The sequence below is a fragment of the Coregonus lavaretus genome, assembly GCF_964263955.1.
Source record: "Coregonus lavaretus genome assembly, chromosome: 3".
Taxonomy (NCBI): domain Eukaryota; kingdom Metazoa; phylum Chordata; class Actinopteri; order Salmoniformes; family Salmonidae; genus Coregonus; species Coregonus lavaretus.
Window position 1 is genome coordinate 62,128,325 of NC_139990.1, and position 12,195 is coordinate 62,140,519.

Consider the following 12,195-nt stretch of genomic DNA (forward strand, 5'->3'; position numbering starts at 1 on the left):
GTAAAGTCATCAAGCAGCCATCTTGGAGGATGAAGTAGAATTCCTGAGTTATCTAAGCTGTTTCACACATAGAATATTCATTATAGGATATCTATGGTTACAGGGCTTTGACTGGATGATTAAATTCCATTATGTCAACTGCACCAGATGAAAAAGAGCACTAACTTCCACTTAGTGACTCCCAAATACAGTAGGTCAAATAGAGAACATTTCACTTGTCCTTCAATTGAACCAATCATAGAAGGCAGTTCACACATATGAAACCACAAGGCTTTTATTCAAAAACCAATTTTGTCAGGAATTAAGATGTATATACTTATATGTAAATAGATAATGCTCATATACACAGAGGGAGAAACATACAGTGGGGAGAACAAGTATTTGATACACTGCCGATTTTGCAGGGTTTCCTACTTACAAAGCATGTAGAGGTCTGTAATTTTTTATCATAGGTACACTTCAACTGTGAGAGACGGAATCTAAAACAAAAATCCAGAAAATCACATTGTACGATTTTTAAGTAATTAATTTGCATTTTATTGCATGACATAAGTATTTGATCACCTACCAACCAGTAAGAATTCCGGCTCTCACAGACCTGTTAGTTTTTCTTTAAGAAGCCCTCCTGTTCTCCACTCATTACCTGTATTAACTGCACCTGTTTGAACTCGTTACCTGTATAAAAGACACCTGTCCACACACTCAATCAAACAGACTCCAACCTCTCCACAATGGCCAAGACCAGAGAGCTGTGTAAGGACATCACTGATAAAATTGTAGACCTGCACAAGGCTGGGATGGGCTACAGGACAATAGGCAAGCAGCTTGGTGAGAAGGCAACAACTGTTGGCGCAATTATTAGAAAATGGAAGAAGTTCAAGATGACGGTCAATCACTCTTGGTCTGGGGCTCCATGCAAGATCTCACCTCGTGGGGCATCAATGATCATGAGGAAGGTGAGGGATCAGCCCAGAACTACACGGCAGGACCTGGTCAATGACCTGAAGAGAGCTGAGACCACAGTCTCAAAGAAAACCATTAGTAACACACTACGCCGTCATGGATTAAAATCCTGCAGCGCACGCAAGGTCCCCCTGCTCAAGCCAGCGCATGTCCAGGCCCGTCTGAAGTTTGCCAATGACCATCTGGATGATCCAGAGGAGGAATGGGAGAAGGTCATGTGGTCTGATGAGACAAAAATAGAGCTTTTTGGTCTAAACTCCACTCGCCGTGTTTGGAGGAAGAAGAAGGATGAGTACAACCCCAAGAACACCATCCCAACCGTGAAGCATGGAGGTGGAAACATCATTCTTTGGGGATCGTTTTCTGCAAAGGGTGCAGGACGACTGCACTGTATTGAGGGGAGGATGAATGGGGCCATGTATCGCGAGATCTTGGCCAACAACCTCCTTCCCTCAGTAAGAGCATTGAAGATGGGTCGTGGCTGGGTCTTCCAGCATGACGACCCGAAACCCACAGCCAGGGCAACTAAGGAGTGGCTCCGTAAGAAGCATCTCAAGGTCCTGGAGTGGCCTAGCCAGTCTCCAGACCTGAACCCAATAGAAAATCTTTGGAGGGAGCTGAAAGTCTGTATTGCCCAGCGACAGCCACGAAACCTGAAGGATCTGGAGAAGGTCTGTATGGAGGAGTGGGCCAAAATCCCTGCTGCAGAGTATGCAAACCTGGTCAAGACCTACAGGAAACGTATGATCTCTGTAATTGCAAACAAAGGTTTCTGTACCAAATATTAAGTTCTGATTTTCTGATGTATCAAATACTTAGGTCATGCAATAAAATGCAAATTAATTACTTAAAAATCATACAATGTGATTTTCTGGATTTTTTTCTGGATTCTGTCTCTCACAGTTGAAGTGTACCTATGATAAAAATTACAGACCTCTACATGCTTTGTAAGTAGGAAAACCTGCAAAATTGGCAGTGTATCAAATACTTGTTCTCCCCACTGTATGTGCTAGAGTCACTGCAATATTCATACACATTTAGGTGTGTATGTCCTTTCCTTTCATCTAGTCTCAAAAAAAAAAAAAGATAAATGCAATGGCTGTATTACTGCTTAAAATGGAAGACCCTTCGAGGCCTTTCAATGCCACCAAAATCTGAATGAGCAGACATGATCAAAGGAAAAAGGTGTGTGTACCGGTTTGTATGCTCAAAGCAGAGAAGCCTCGGGAATATAAAGTATTGTTAGCTTGTTTAACATGGCATAACATGTTAGTTTCTTCGATGTTCATTGATTTATTCAAGACTTCTCCCACACTGCACACCTTTGCTGTGCAGCTCTTTTTACAGTCTGTTAGTTGGCAGCATGGGAGTTTGTTGGTGGGGAGGAGAGGGGGGGGGTCTCCCTCCATGGTTTAGTTGGCGGGTTGGGGGGGTCCCTCTGGGATGAGGGAGGTGAAGAAGGTGCTGATGAAGGACCAGGCGGCGGCCAGGAAGCCGTGGTGGCGGGGGGCAGCGGGGGCTGCCGGGTCCTCTGGGCCTTCCTCTCCACTGTCGCCCTCCTCATCCTCCAGCCCTTCATCTATGATCTGCTCCTGAAATGGAGAGAAACAGGACGAGAAAAAGAAAGAGAATAAGAGAAGGACCATCGGTTTGAAAAGCAGAAACGGAGAGAGAGAATGTGGACCAGCTTCGACACAGAGACAGATCAGACAGAAAAACATAACCACACAGACAGAGATGGGGTCCATCTTAGACGGGGAGCACCCACCATCTCCTGGATGTCCTGGTGTCTCTCTGCCTCATCCTGATGAGCTAACCCCACTCCTCCTCCACCTCCTCTGGGGTTCTGCAGCTCTGGCCTAAAAGGGAACCAACCAGCCCTGTGCCTAGTTAACACACACAATCACAAAATGAGTATCTCACACACAAATACAAAGTAAACAGGGTCCTTCAAAAGTATCCATTCTAATGTCAAACTGATAGTGTACAGATGAGAACTCACAAGAAGACGAGCAGCATGGCGCCTATCACCATGACGAAGCGGCCAAAGGAGGAGTAGAAATACACGATGCTGAGCAAGATTGCGGCGCGGGAGACCGTGTACATCCAGTCCAGCCAATCACGGTTCAACTCGTCCTCGTCAAGTACGGCCCCACCCTGGGCATTCATCTGGATGTTGGGATTGGCCGGCCTGTCCTCTGGGATGGGGTTAGGGGCGGGGTTAGGCCCCAGGGGAGGCGGAGCTTCATTGGGCTGTGCGGGTTGGGGGGAGAGGGTGGGACTGGGGGGGGAGGGGGGCTGTGAGGCTGCCACTGCTGCTTGACTGGGAGAGGGAGAGATTGGGGGAGAGAAAGAAAAACATAAATAAGTCTTACCGGATAGAAGCTAGTGAATATAACTCATTCCCACGTAGAGAAGTCTGTGGTCCTTACGGGTTGTTAGGATTGGGCCCTAAGTGCAGACGACCCTGACTTACTATTGCATGTAGTAGTGGCGTGCATACATCTGCTGCCACCAGAGGACCTGCATGGGCATGTACATGGGGTGGGGGGGCACACCTGCAGCCATACCCCCCTGTACCGGGACCTGCGTCCCATCTGGCCTGTGGAGGAAAAACAAAGTCACGCATTCAAAAACTATGAAAACCATGCACACACAATATTTTCTGCATTCCCCCCCCCCCCCATCTTTTTAAGTTTTAAATTGAACTTCACTTCATTTCCTGACTAGGTAGAAACGGAAGTAGAATTGATCCCAATACACGAGAACAGTGCTTACCATTGCATTATAGCAGTGGAGGTAGGATTTTGAGGGTTAAATTGGGGGAAGCTTCCACGATGCCTTAGTCCATCATAACTTCCTGCTACTGAGGAGGAGGCGGACTGACTGTCCTGATTTGGTGTCGTGGCTTGGGAGGTGGAGCCAGCACTGTTTGAACTCTGAGTAACAAGATATACACCAATCATAAACCAGCAAAGAAGGAAAGAGGAATAAAAACTTTTACTCACAAAAAAAACGTTAATGTATTGGTAAAAAAAACAATGCTACTATGGGAATAAGGACTGCTGCAAAGTAGGGCTGGGCGGTATACCGTATTTGACTATATACCGGTATTGATGCACGGTCAGGTTTGGGTTTTTACTTTACCTTGTATAACGGTATTTCAATGTTTGTTTTGTTAAATGTGTTACGCCATTCCACCGTGTGTAATAATGTCAGTTTTTATAGTTTACTCAGTTTGCTACTTGAGTCGTCTCTCTCCTTCCACACACACCAAGACCCGCCCCGTCACTCAAGGAGAGCAGTTTTTGCGCTACCACAAGTCACAACAACCACTTGAAGTCAATGCTTCAAGTCAATGCATGGTCAATGCTGCAGATGTTGGTGACAACGGTGCTGTTTTCCATAAGCATTCGATAATCACACTATTAGATTGTGTATCTTACTGTCTGCAAACAGCTAGTTTGTCTTTTCTTAGCAAGTTGTATATAAATGTAAATAAATCGTGTTAGCCGCTAATGCTAATGGCTAGTTAGCTGGCTAATCAGAGAAAACGTAGCTAGCTATCTAATACAGCCTGATACCAGCGATGGTGTAGGCCTAGATCAGCATGTTGTTTCTGCAACGGTATATCCTAAATCAGAGAGGAATAGGAGAAGCATTCATATTTTAGCTACATCAAAGCTACAGTAAGTGAAAACATTTAATGTAACATTAATTAGGGTCCAATGGGAAACACTGACCAACACTTTGGTTCCTACCCTGTCACGATAACCCCTCCCTTGCTTTTTCATTCATTGTGTCAAACACTGGATTCAAAGTGCCCACTATATTCCAACTTTTGGTTGAAGTTTCATTGAATGTACAAAGCCCTATTAAAAACACTTAGAATGTATGTGTTGCCACCCTAGGGTCATGCACTACTAATAAAGCATATTTAAAAATGTTATTCAAAAACCTCCAATACCGTAAAAAATTTGAAAAATATTGTGATATGATATTTTGGCCATATCGCCCAGCCCTACTGCAAAGACAACTAAGGGATACGTTCCAAGTCACCAACTAGAAATGTAACATATAGACCCCACCCTACTCTCCATTCCACATGACAGAGCATTCTGTTATGTGTTCTAGACATTTAATTTCTATCTGATTGAATTGTTGAGCTCCACAGAATGACTCCACACCATTGGACGTACCCCAGAGCTGAAGCTGGGGTCAGAGGTCACAGGGCTGGGGGCGACGCTGCGGGGCGTGGGCGATGCTGGGGGGCTACGGGAGGCACACACCAGGTGCATCATGTGATAACCCTCCTGCTGTTGGCGGAAATAGAGGGTTGGATGTGGGGAAAAAGGAGAGGGGCGTAATTAATCATTTGATTCTGTTTTGGTGATTGGAGGGAGTGAGAGAGAGGGAGGGAGAGAGAAATAGAGGGGGGGATGGGGGGGGATTTCAGGGAAGAGGCTAGAATTCAGGGTCAAAGCCAACCTCAACAATGTTGCTTACTACATCAGATCAGCTATTGTTATACCGTCACAGTCTCTTCAACCTCACGCTCACCCTCTCTCACAGACACACAAGGGGGTGGGCCCTATGCAGTAAATGGTCAGCAGTCAGCCTGTTATGTTGAGTGAGGTTTCTGTGATATTGCATACCAATTCTAACATTTCAGATATAGTGTTAGTCCACCATCCTCCCAACTTCTCGACCATATGCGGAAAAACAGAGACAAGGTCGAGGGTGGTCTTTACCTTCCTGAGGACATCCCTCAGCTGCAGGTGGTCCTGGAGGAGATGACCCGAGTATACCAGCCGCTGATCCTTGGATGACTAAGACAACACAACTGTCAGTCTGAGAAAGCCTATGTTGCAGAATACGCTACTAGAGAATTTAAATCACATAGTTTGGGCTGATAGGCCCCGAATGCAAATATTATGGAAATGTAACGTGTCTCTAGCTCTTAATTTTGCAAGAACAATGGTGCTGAAAGTATATCAACAAGGTGGTGGGGTAAGGCAATATTTATTGCACATACATACAGTGGGGAGAACAAGTATTTGATACACTGCCAATTTTGCAGGTTTTCCTACTTACAAAGCATGTAGAGGTCTGTAATTTTTATAATAGGTACACTTCAACTGTGAGAGACGGAATCTAAAACAAAAATCCAGAAAATCACATTGTATGATTTTTAAGTAATTAATTTGCATTTTATTGCATGACATAAGTATTTGATACATCAGAAAAGCAGAACTTAATATTTGGTACAGAAACCTTTGTTTGCAATTACAGAGATCATACTTTTCCTGTAGGTCTTGTCCAGGTTTGCACACACTGCAGCAGGGATTTTGGCCCACTCCTCCATACAGACCTTCTCCAGATCCTTCAGGTTTCGGGGCTGTCGCTGGGCAATACGGACTTTCAGCTCCCTCCAAAGATTTTCTATTGGGTTCAGGTCTGGAGACTGGCTAGGCCACTCCAGGACCTTGAGATGCTTCTTACGGAGCCACTCCTTAGTTGCCCTGGCTGTGTGTTTCGGGTCGTTGTCATGCTGGAAGACCCAGCCACGACCCATCTTCAATGCTCTTACTGAGGGAAGGAGGTTGTTGGCCAAGATCTCGCAATACATGGCCCCATCCATCCTCCCCTCAATACGGTGCAGTCGTCCTGTCCCCTTTGCAGAAAAGCATATCCAAAGAATGATGTTTCCACCTCCATGCTTCACGGTTGGGATGGTGTTCTTGGGGTTGTACTCATCCTTCTTCTTCCTCCAAACACGGCGAGTGGAGTTTAGACCAAAAAGCTCTATTTTTGTCTCATCAGACCACCTGACCTTCTCCCATTCCTCCTCTGGATCATTCAGATGGTCATTGGCAAACTTCAAACGGGCCTGGAGATGCGCTGGCTTGAGCAGGGGGACCTTGCGTGCGCTGCAGGATTTTAATCCATGACAGCGTAGTGTGTTACTAATGGTTTTCTTTGAGACTGTGGTCCCAGCTCTCTTCAGGTCATTGACCAGGTCCTGCCGTGTAGTTCTGGGCTGATCCCTCACCTTCCTCATGATCATTGATGCCCCACGAGGTGAGATCTTGCATGGAGCCCCAGACTGAGGGTGATTGACCGTCATCTTGAACTTCTTCCATTTTCTAATAATTGCGCCAACAGTTGTTGCCTTCTCACCAAGCTGCTTGCCTATTGTCCTGTAGCCCATCCCAGCCTTGTGCAGGTCTACAATTTTATCCCTGATGTCCTTACACAGCTCTCTGGTCTTGGCCATTGTGGAGAGGTTGGAGTCTGTTTGATTGAGTGTGTGGACAGGTGTCTTTTATACAGGTAACGAGTTCAAACAGGTGCAGTTAATACAGGTAATGAGTGGAGAACAGGAGGGCTTCTTAAAGAAAAACTAACAGGTCTGTGAGAGACGGAATTCTTACTGGTTGGTAGGTGATCAAATACTTATGTCATGCAATAAAATGCAAATTAATTACTTAAAAATCAAACAATGTGATTTTCTGGATTTTTGTTTTAGATTCCGTCTCTCACAGTTGAAGTGTACCTATGATAAAAATTACAGACCTCTACATGCTTTGTAAGTAGGAAAACCTGCAAAATCGGCAGTGTATCAAATACTTGTTCTCCCCACTGTATGTATGTTTATTAATACAGAAGTACTATTGTAACCATAGACCTAAATGTTTCACTAATCTGATACAGTGACAGTACATGACATCAGTAACAGAATAGGCTTTGTACCTGGGAGGAATCAGCTGTCTTTAGAGAAAACATGGTGTGGGATAATATGAAGGTGTGGGGTGAGATAAGCATTCCTCAAATCACCAGGTTTCCATCCAACATTTCTATGCGAGTAAAGTACATGTCGGATAAAACATGTAATGACAGGCCTGATGGAAACAGAACGTTTTTGGGTAAACTTTCCAAATTCCGACAAAACAAAATACGCTAGACAAGGTGGGATCTTTTTGTGTCTGTAAAATGAATTAAGGCTTAACGTCGATGGAAATGCTTTTATGCGCAAATATTGATATAATAACCAACATATCAAAGTAAACTTGGAGTCACGCGATGACATGTGTGGTCATCCCACTATGACTCGTCGGGAAAGCATGCAGTTTATTAGGCTACAGATTAAATAGGTTATGATGAACTTCACAGGGTGATTAAAGTGCAAGGTGATGAGCTTAATGCTCCTTTCCAATAAATATTGAGGGTCTTATTCTGGTGACATGATAATCAATGGTTGGCTTCCGTTTGAAAAATCTAAATAATCTCGCTCTTTTTTTCCATAATAATCACATCAAGTAGGCTATACGTACACGTGCGCTTGCTCTGTTGGCTAGAGCGCACGTGCCAATACCAGAGTGGGCACATTCGCTATATAACGCAACATTTTTTGTGAGAAAACCATCAGTAGAGTTGAAAATGCAATGGAAACACATTTAACTTGTTTGTTTTTTTAATTCGGTACATGGGAATTTAACCGCTAAATATATTTGTATGTGCACTAGGTCATCACGCACTGGAAACATCTCTGGTTGGAAAATGTGCATATTGTTTTTAATGTAGATTTTAGAATATTTGCATGAAAATCTGGCGCCAATTGGATGGAAACCTAGTTTGTGTTCCAGAAGAGATTAAGCATTTTCAGATTAGATTACATTAGGGTAGATTACACACCGGAATGCATGCCTGCAGCGTCACAAGACAATGCCTTACATAATTGTTTCACATGATGTATGTAAATGTAGACCTATGTACATGTAAAAGCAAACATTTCAAATCCCAAAAATGTAGTCTATGTTCAGAAGTGATAGATGTGTTTCTGTTTTGTTTTTGTGGTCAAGGCGCAGCAAGATAGTGCTCACAAATAAACTATGTGGCAGAGAACACACTGTGTCATTCATTGTGGAAAACCTTACCCTTGTAACTGAACTATTAAGATAATAACCATGAACTAATCCCTTCATTTAGGATGCTTGGTTTGTTGCTGTGGTTACAGTGTTGTTCTGCTTTCCCCCGTGGATGTCCACTTTTGAGATTTACTCAACAGCTGTGATATCTCTTCAGGTTTATGGAGCTCAGCTAGAAAACAATGAGACTCTGTCTATAGCCTCCTTTGGTTATATAAAATGCTAAGATGAATAGCCCAATTACAATTACCTCACAAGTGTATAACATGAAAAATCTGGGCTTGTTTCTTCCTCAAATTCTAGAGAAGTAAGTCTACTTCAATACTATACTGAACAAAAATATAAGCGCAACATGTAAAGTGTTGGTCCGATGCTTCATGAGCTGAAATAAAAGATACCAGAAATGTTCCATACACACAAAAATATTATTTTGCTCAAATTTTGTGCAGAAATTAGTTTACATCCCTATTTGTGAGCATTTCTCCTTTGCCAAGATAATCCATCCACCTGACAAGTGTGGCATATCAAGAAGCTAATTAAACAGCATGATCATTACACAGGTGCACCTTGTGCTGGGGACAATTAAAGGTCACTCTAAAATGTGCAGTTTTGTTGCACAACACAATGCCACAGATGTCTCAAGTTATGAGGGAGCGTGCAATTGGCATGCTGACTGCAGGAATGTCCACCAGAGCTGTTGCCAGAGAATGTAATGTTAATTTCTGTACCATAAGCCGCCTCCAACATCGTTTTAGAGAAGTTGGCAGTACGTCCAACCGGCCTTACAACCGCAGACCATGTGTATGGCGTCGTGTGGGTGAGCGGTTTGCTGATGTCAACGTTGTGAACAGAGTGCCCCATGGTGGCGGTGGGGTTATGGTATGGGCAGGCATAAGCTACGTACAATGAACACAATTGCATTTTATCGATGGCCATTTGAATGCACAGAGATACCGTGTCGAGATCCTGAGGCCCATTGTTGTGCCATTCATCCGTCACCATCACCTCATGTTTCAGCATGATAATGCACAACACCATGTTCCAAGGATCTATACACAATTCCTGGAAGCTAAAAAATGTCCCAGTTCTTCCATGGCCTGCATACTCACCAGACATGTCACCCATTGAGCATGTTTGGGATGCTCTGGATCGACGTGTATTACAGCATGTTCCAGTTCCCACCAATATCCAGCAACTTCGCACAGCCATTGAAGAGTGGGACAACATTCCACAGGCCATAATCAACAGCCTGATCAACTCTATGCGAAGGAGATGTGTCGCACTGCATGAGGCAAATGGTGGTCACACCAGATACTGACTGGTTTTCTGATCCACGCCCTTACTTAAAAAAATAAAAAAGGTATCTGTATTCCCAATCATGTGAAATCCATAGATTAGGGCCTAATGCATTTATTTCAATTGACTGATTATATGAACTGTAACTCAGTACAATCTTTGAAATTGTTGCATGTTGCGTTTATATTTTTGTTCAGTATACTTTGCAGATACTTTTACTGTGGTTATTCCTTTGAGAGTTAGGCCTAGAGCAGAGCTGGAGCAAAAGCCTGCACACCCAGTAGCTCTCCAGGCGGACAGTTCCCCTTGCCCTATCCACTCCACTTAGTTCATGGAATGGTGGGGATGAGGAAACAAAAAAAAGGCAGTACCCACTTACCGGCTTGCTTGGGTACACATTAGAGATGTGACTCTTCAGTTTCTCCACCGTCCAGTTGAGAAAACAGTTTATTGTCTGGTCGTCATACTTCTGGTTGGGGGCCTTGATGACTAAGGTGACGGGACTGTCAACTGCTCCTGGGTCCATGGTTCATATTAATGGGTGTGTCCAGGGGATGGGAGAAGACAGTGCTCGTCTCCTACACCTGAGGAGGAAGACTCCCTCAGATCCTCTTCATCATTGTGACCACAAGTCCAGCTCAGCCAATGACTGTGGTGGACAGGGTAATTTCCCCTCTAAAGAGCTATCATTGGTGGGGAGACAGTTCTGTGTCCAATCACGATGTGATCCTGGTGGAGAGTGAAGTAGCTATGCTTCTTGAGGTTCTGTCAAATAGAGAGAAAGTGATTGAGACGATACTTCTCAAACATACAGTTATTAATCAAAACTTTTTGAATGTCCTTACTTGTGGTACTAGCTAGGCTACTCAAATGTATTGACATGCACAGATTGAAATATCACACAGTGACAGTCTGGAATTGTTTATGTCAATTGATTAAAAAAACTGGGATATTGGCTAGCTAGCTAGCTAATACTTTTAAATGCTTTTATAGTGTAATTAATGAGTGATACACACAGCCAGTCCTGATGATCATTATGTTATCCTATGTATGGCCAGTTGAAGAAAATATTGTTGCTCAAGTGCTTAGTCAGCATTTGACTATATTCAACAGACAAGTCACGGATAAACAGACACTGGACCTCTGACACCCCTGACCTAGCTAGCAACAATTCAGGGGGAGACATTCGAGTCTTGACTTCTGAACACCTGTCGCGTTGCGTCATACAGCTGTCAAAACGAGCCATCCAGCCAGACACTAGTTAGCTAGCTACTTGTTTATTGTTTACACTAGCTACCAAAACTAGTCTATGTTGATAATATATGTATGACAACTACTTTGGCATATCTGACAAATAGACGTTAGTCTCACTAGTGTTGTGCTATCAAAACGTCAGAGATTAGTGTTGCTAGCTACCTAGACTAGCTGGCAGATGTAGCTAGCTATTAGCCAATCTAACGTTACGTTAGCATATCATGAAACGTTTGTTTGCTACTTGTCTTGATAATACGAACGTCATGACAGTATCAGGGACGGGAGGTTTATTCATACACAACGTTAACTTACTGTAGATGTTTTGAGTATTTTCGACCCCTTTTTTGACTGCTCCTTGCCAGTTCGACTGTTTGTTTTTTTGGTGAGTCGGGCCGCGGGCGTGATACCGGAAACTACGTCATAATATTACACTGACAGCTAAGTGGGTGCCAGTCATCGAGCTAGATAGAGGACACTATAATAACTCATAGGTGTTAGTCGTCCAACGAAAGTATTTCTAAATATATTAGAAATATTGATGAGAAATGTTCAAATGTACAATCTGGGAAATAATCACTTGAGCATTTGTTTTTCCAATGTGTGTATGTGACTAGGTGGATCTTCGGATTTGGTAAGGACATCCATCTGCAAGCTTTTTATTTTTGATAGTCCAAGATTCTTCACTAACGAAAAGTATGTGATGAATTTGATTATAATTGCTAAATATTACATCCATAAAATCCATTTTTAAAGA

At 43.4% G+C, this 12,195-nt stretch overlaps 1 protein-coding gene across 1 annotated transcript; it reads right to left on the reverse strand.

Annotated features, from left to right (window-relative positions):
• Nucleotides 1-258: 258 nt before the first annotated feature.
• On the reverse strand, nt 259-11,874 carry LOC311116533 (homocysteine-responsive endoplasmic reticulum-resident ubiquitin-like domain member 2 protein). The gene is made up of 9 exons (XM_084157425.1): nt 11,754-11,874; nt 10,567-10,952; nt 5,715-5,792; nt 5,163-5,279; nt 3,742-3,902; nt 3,440-3,565; nt 2,966-3,286; nt 2,732-2,849; nt 259-2,555 (listed from the first exon to the last, which is right to left on the reverse strand). The coding sequence occupies exons 2-9, from the start codon at nt 10,711-10,713 to the stop codon at nt 2,376-2,378; spliced, it is 1,248 nt and encodes a 415-aa protein (XP_084013551.1). The 5' UTR covers nt 10,714-10,952; nt 11,754-11,874; the 3' UTR covers nt 259-2,375.
• Nucleotides 11,875-12,195: the final 321 nt, after the last annotated feature.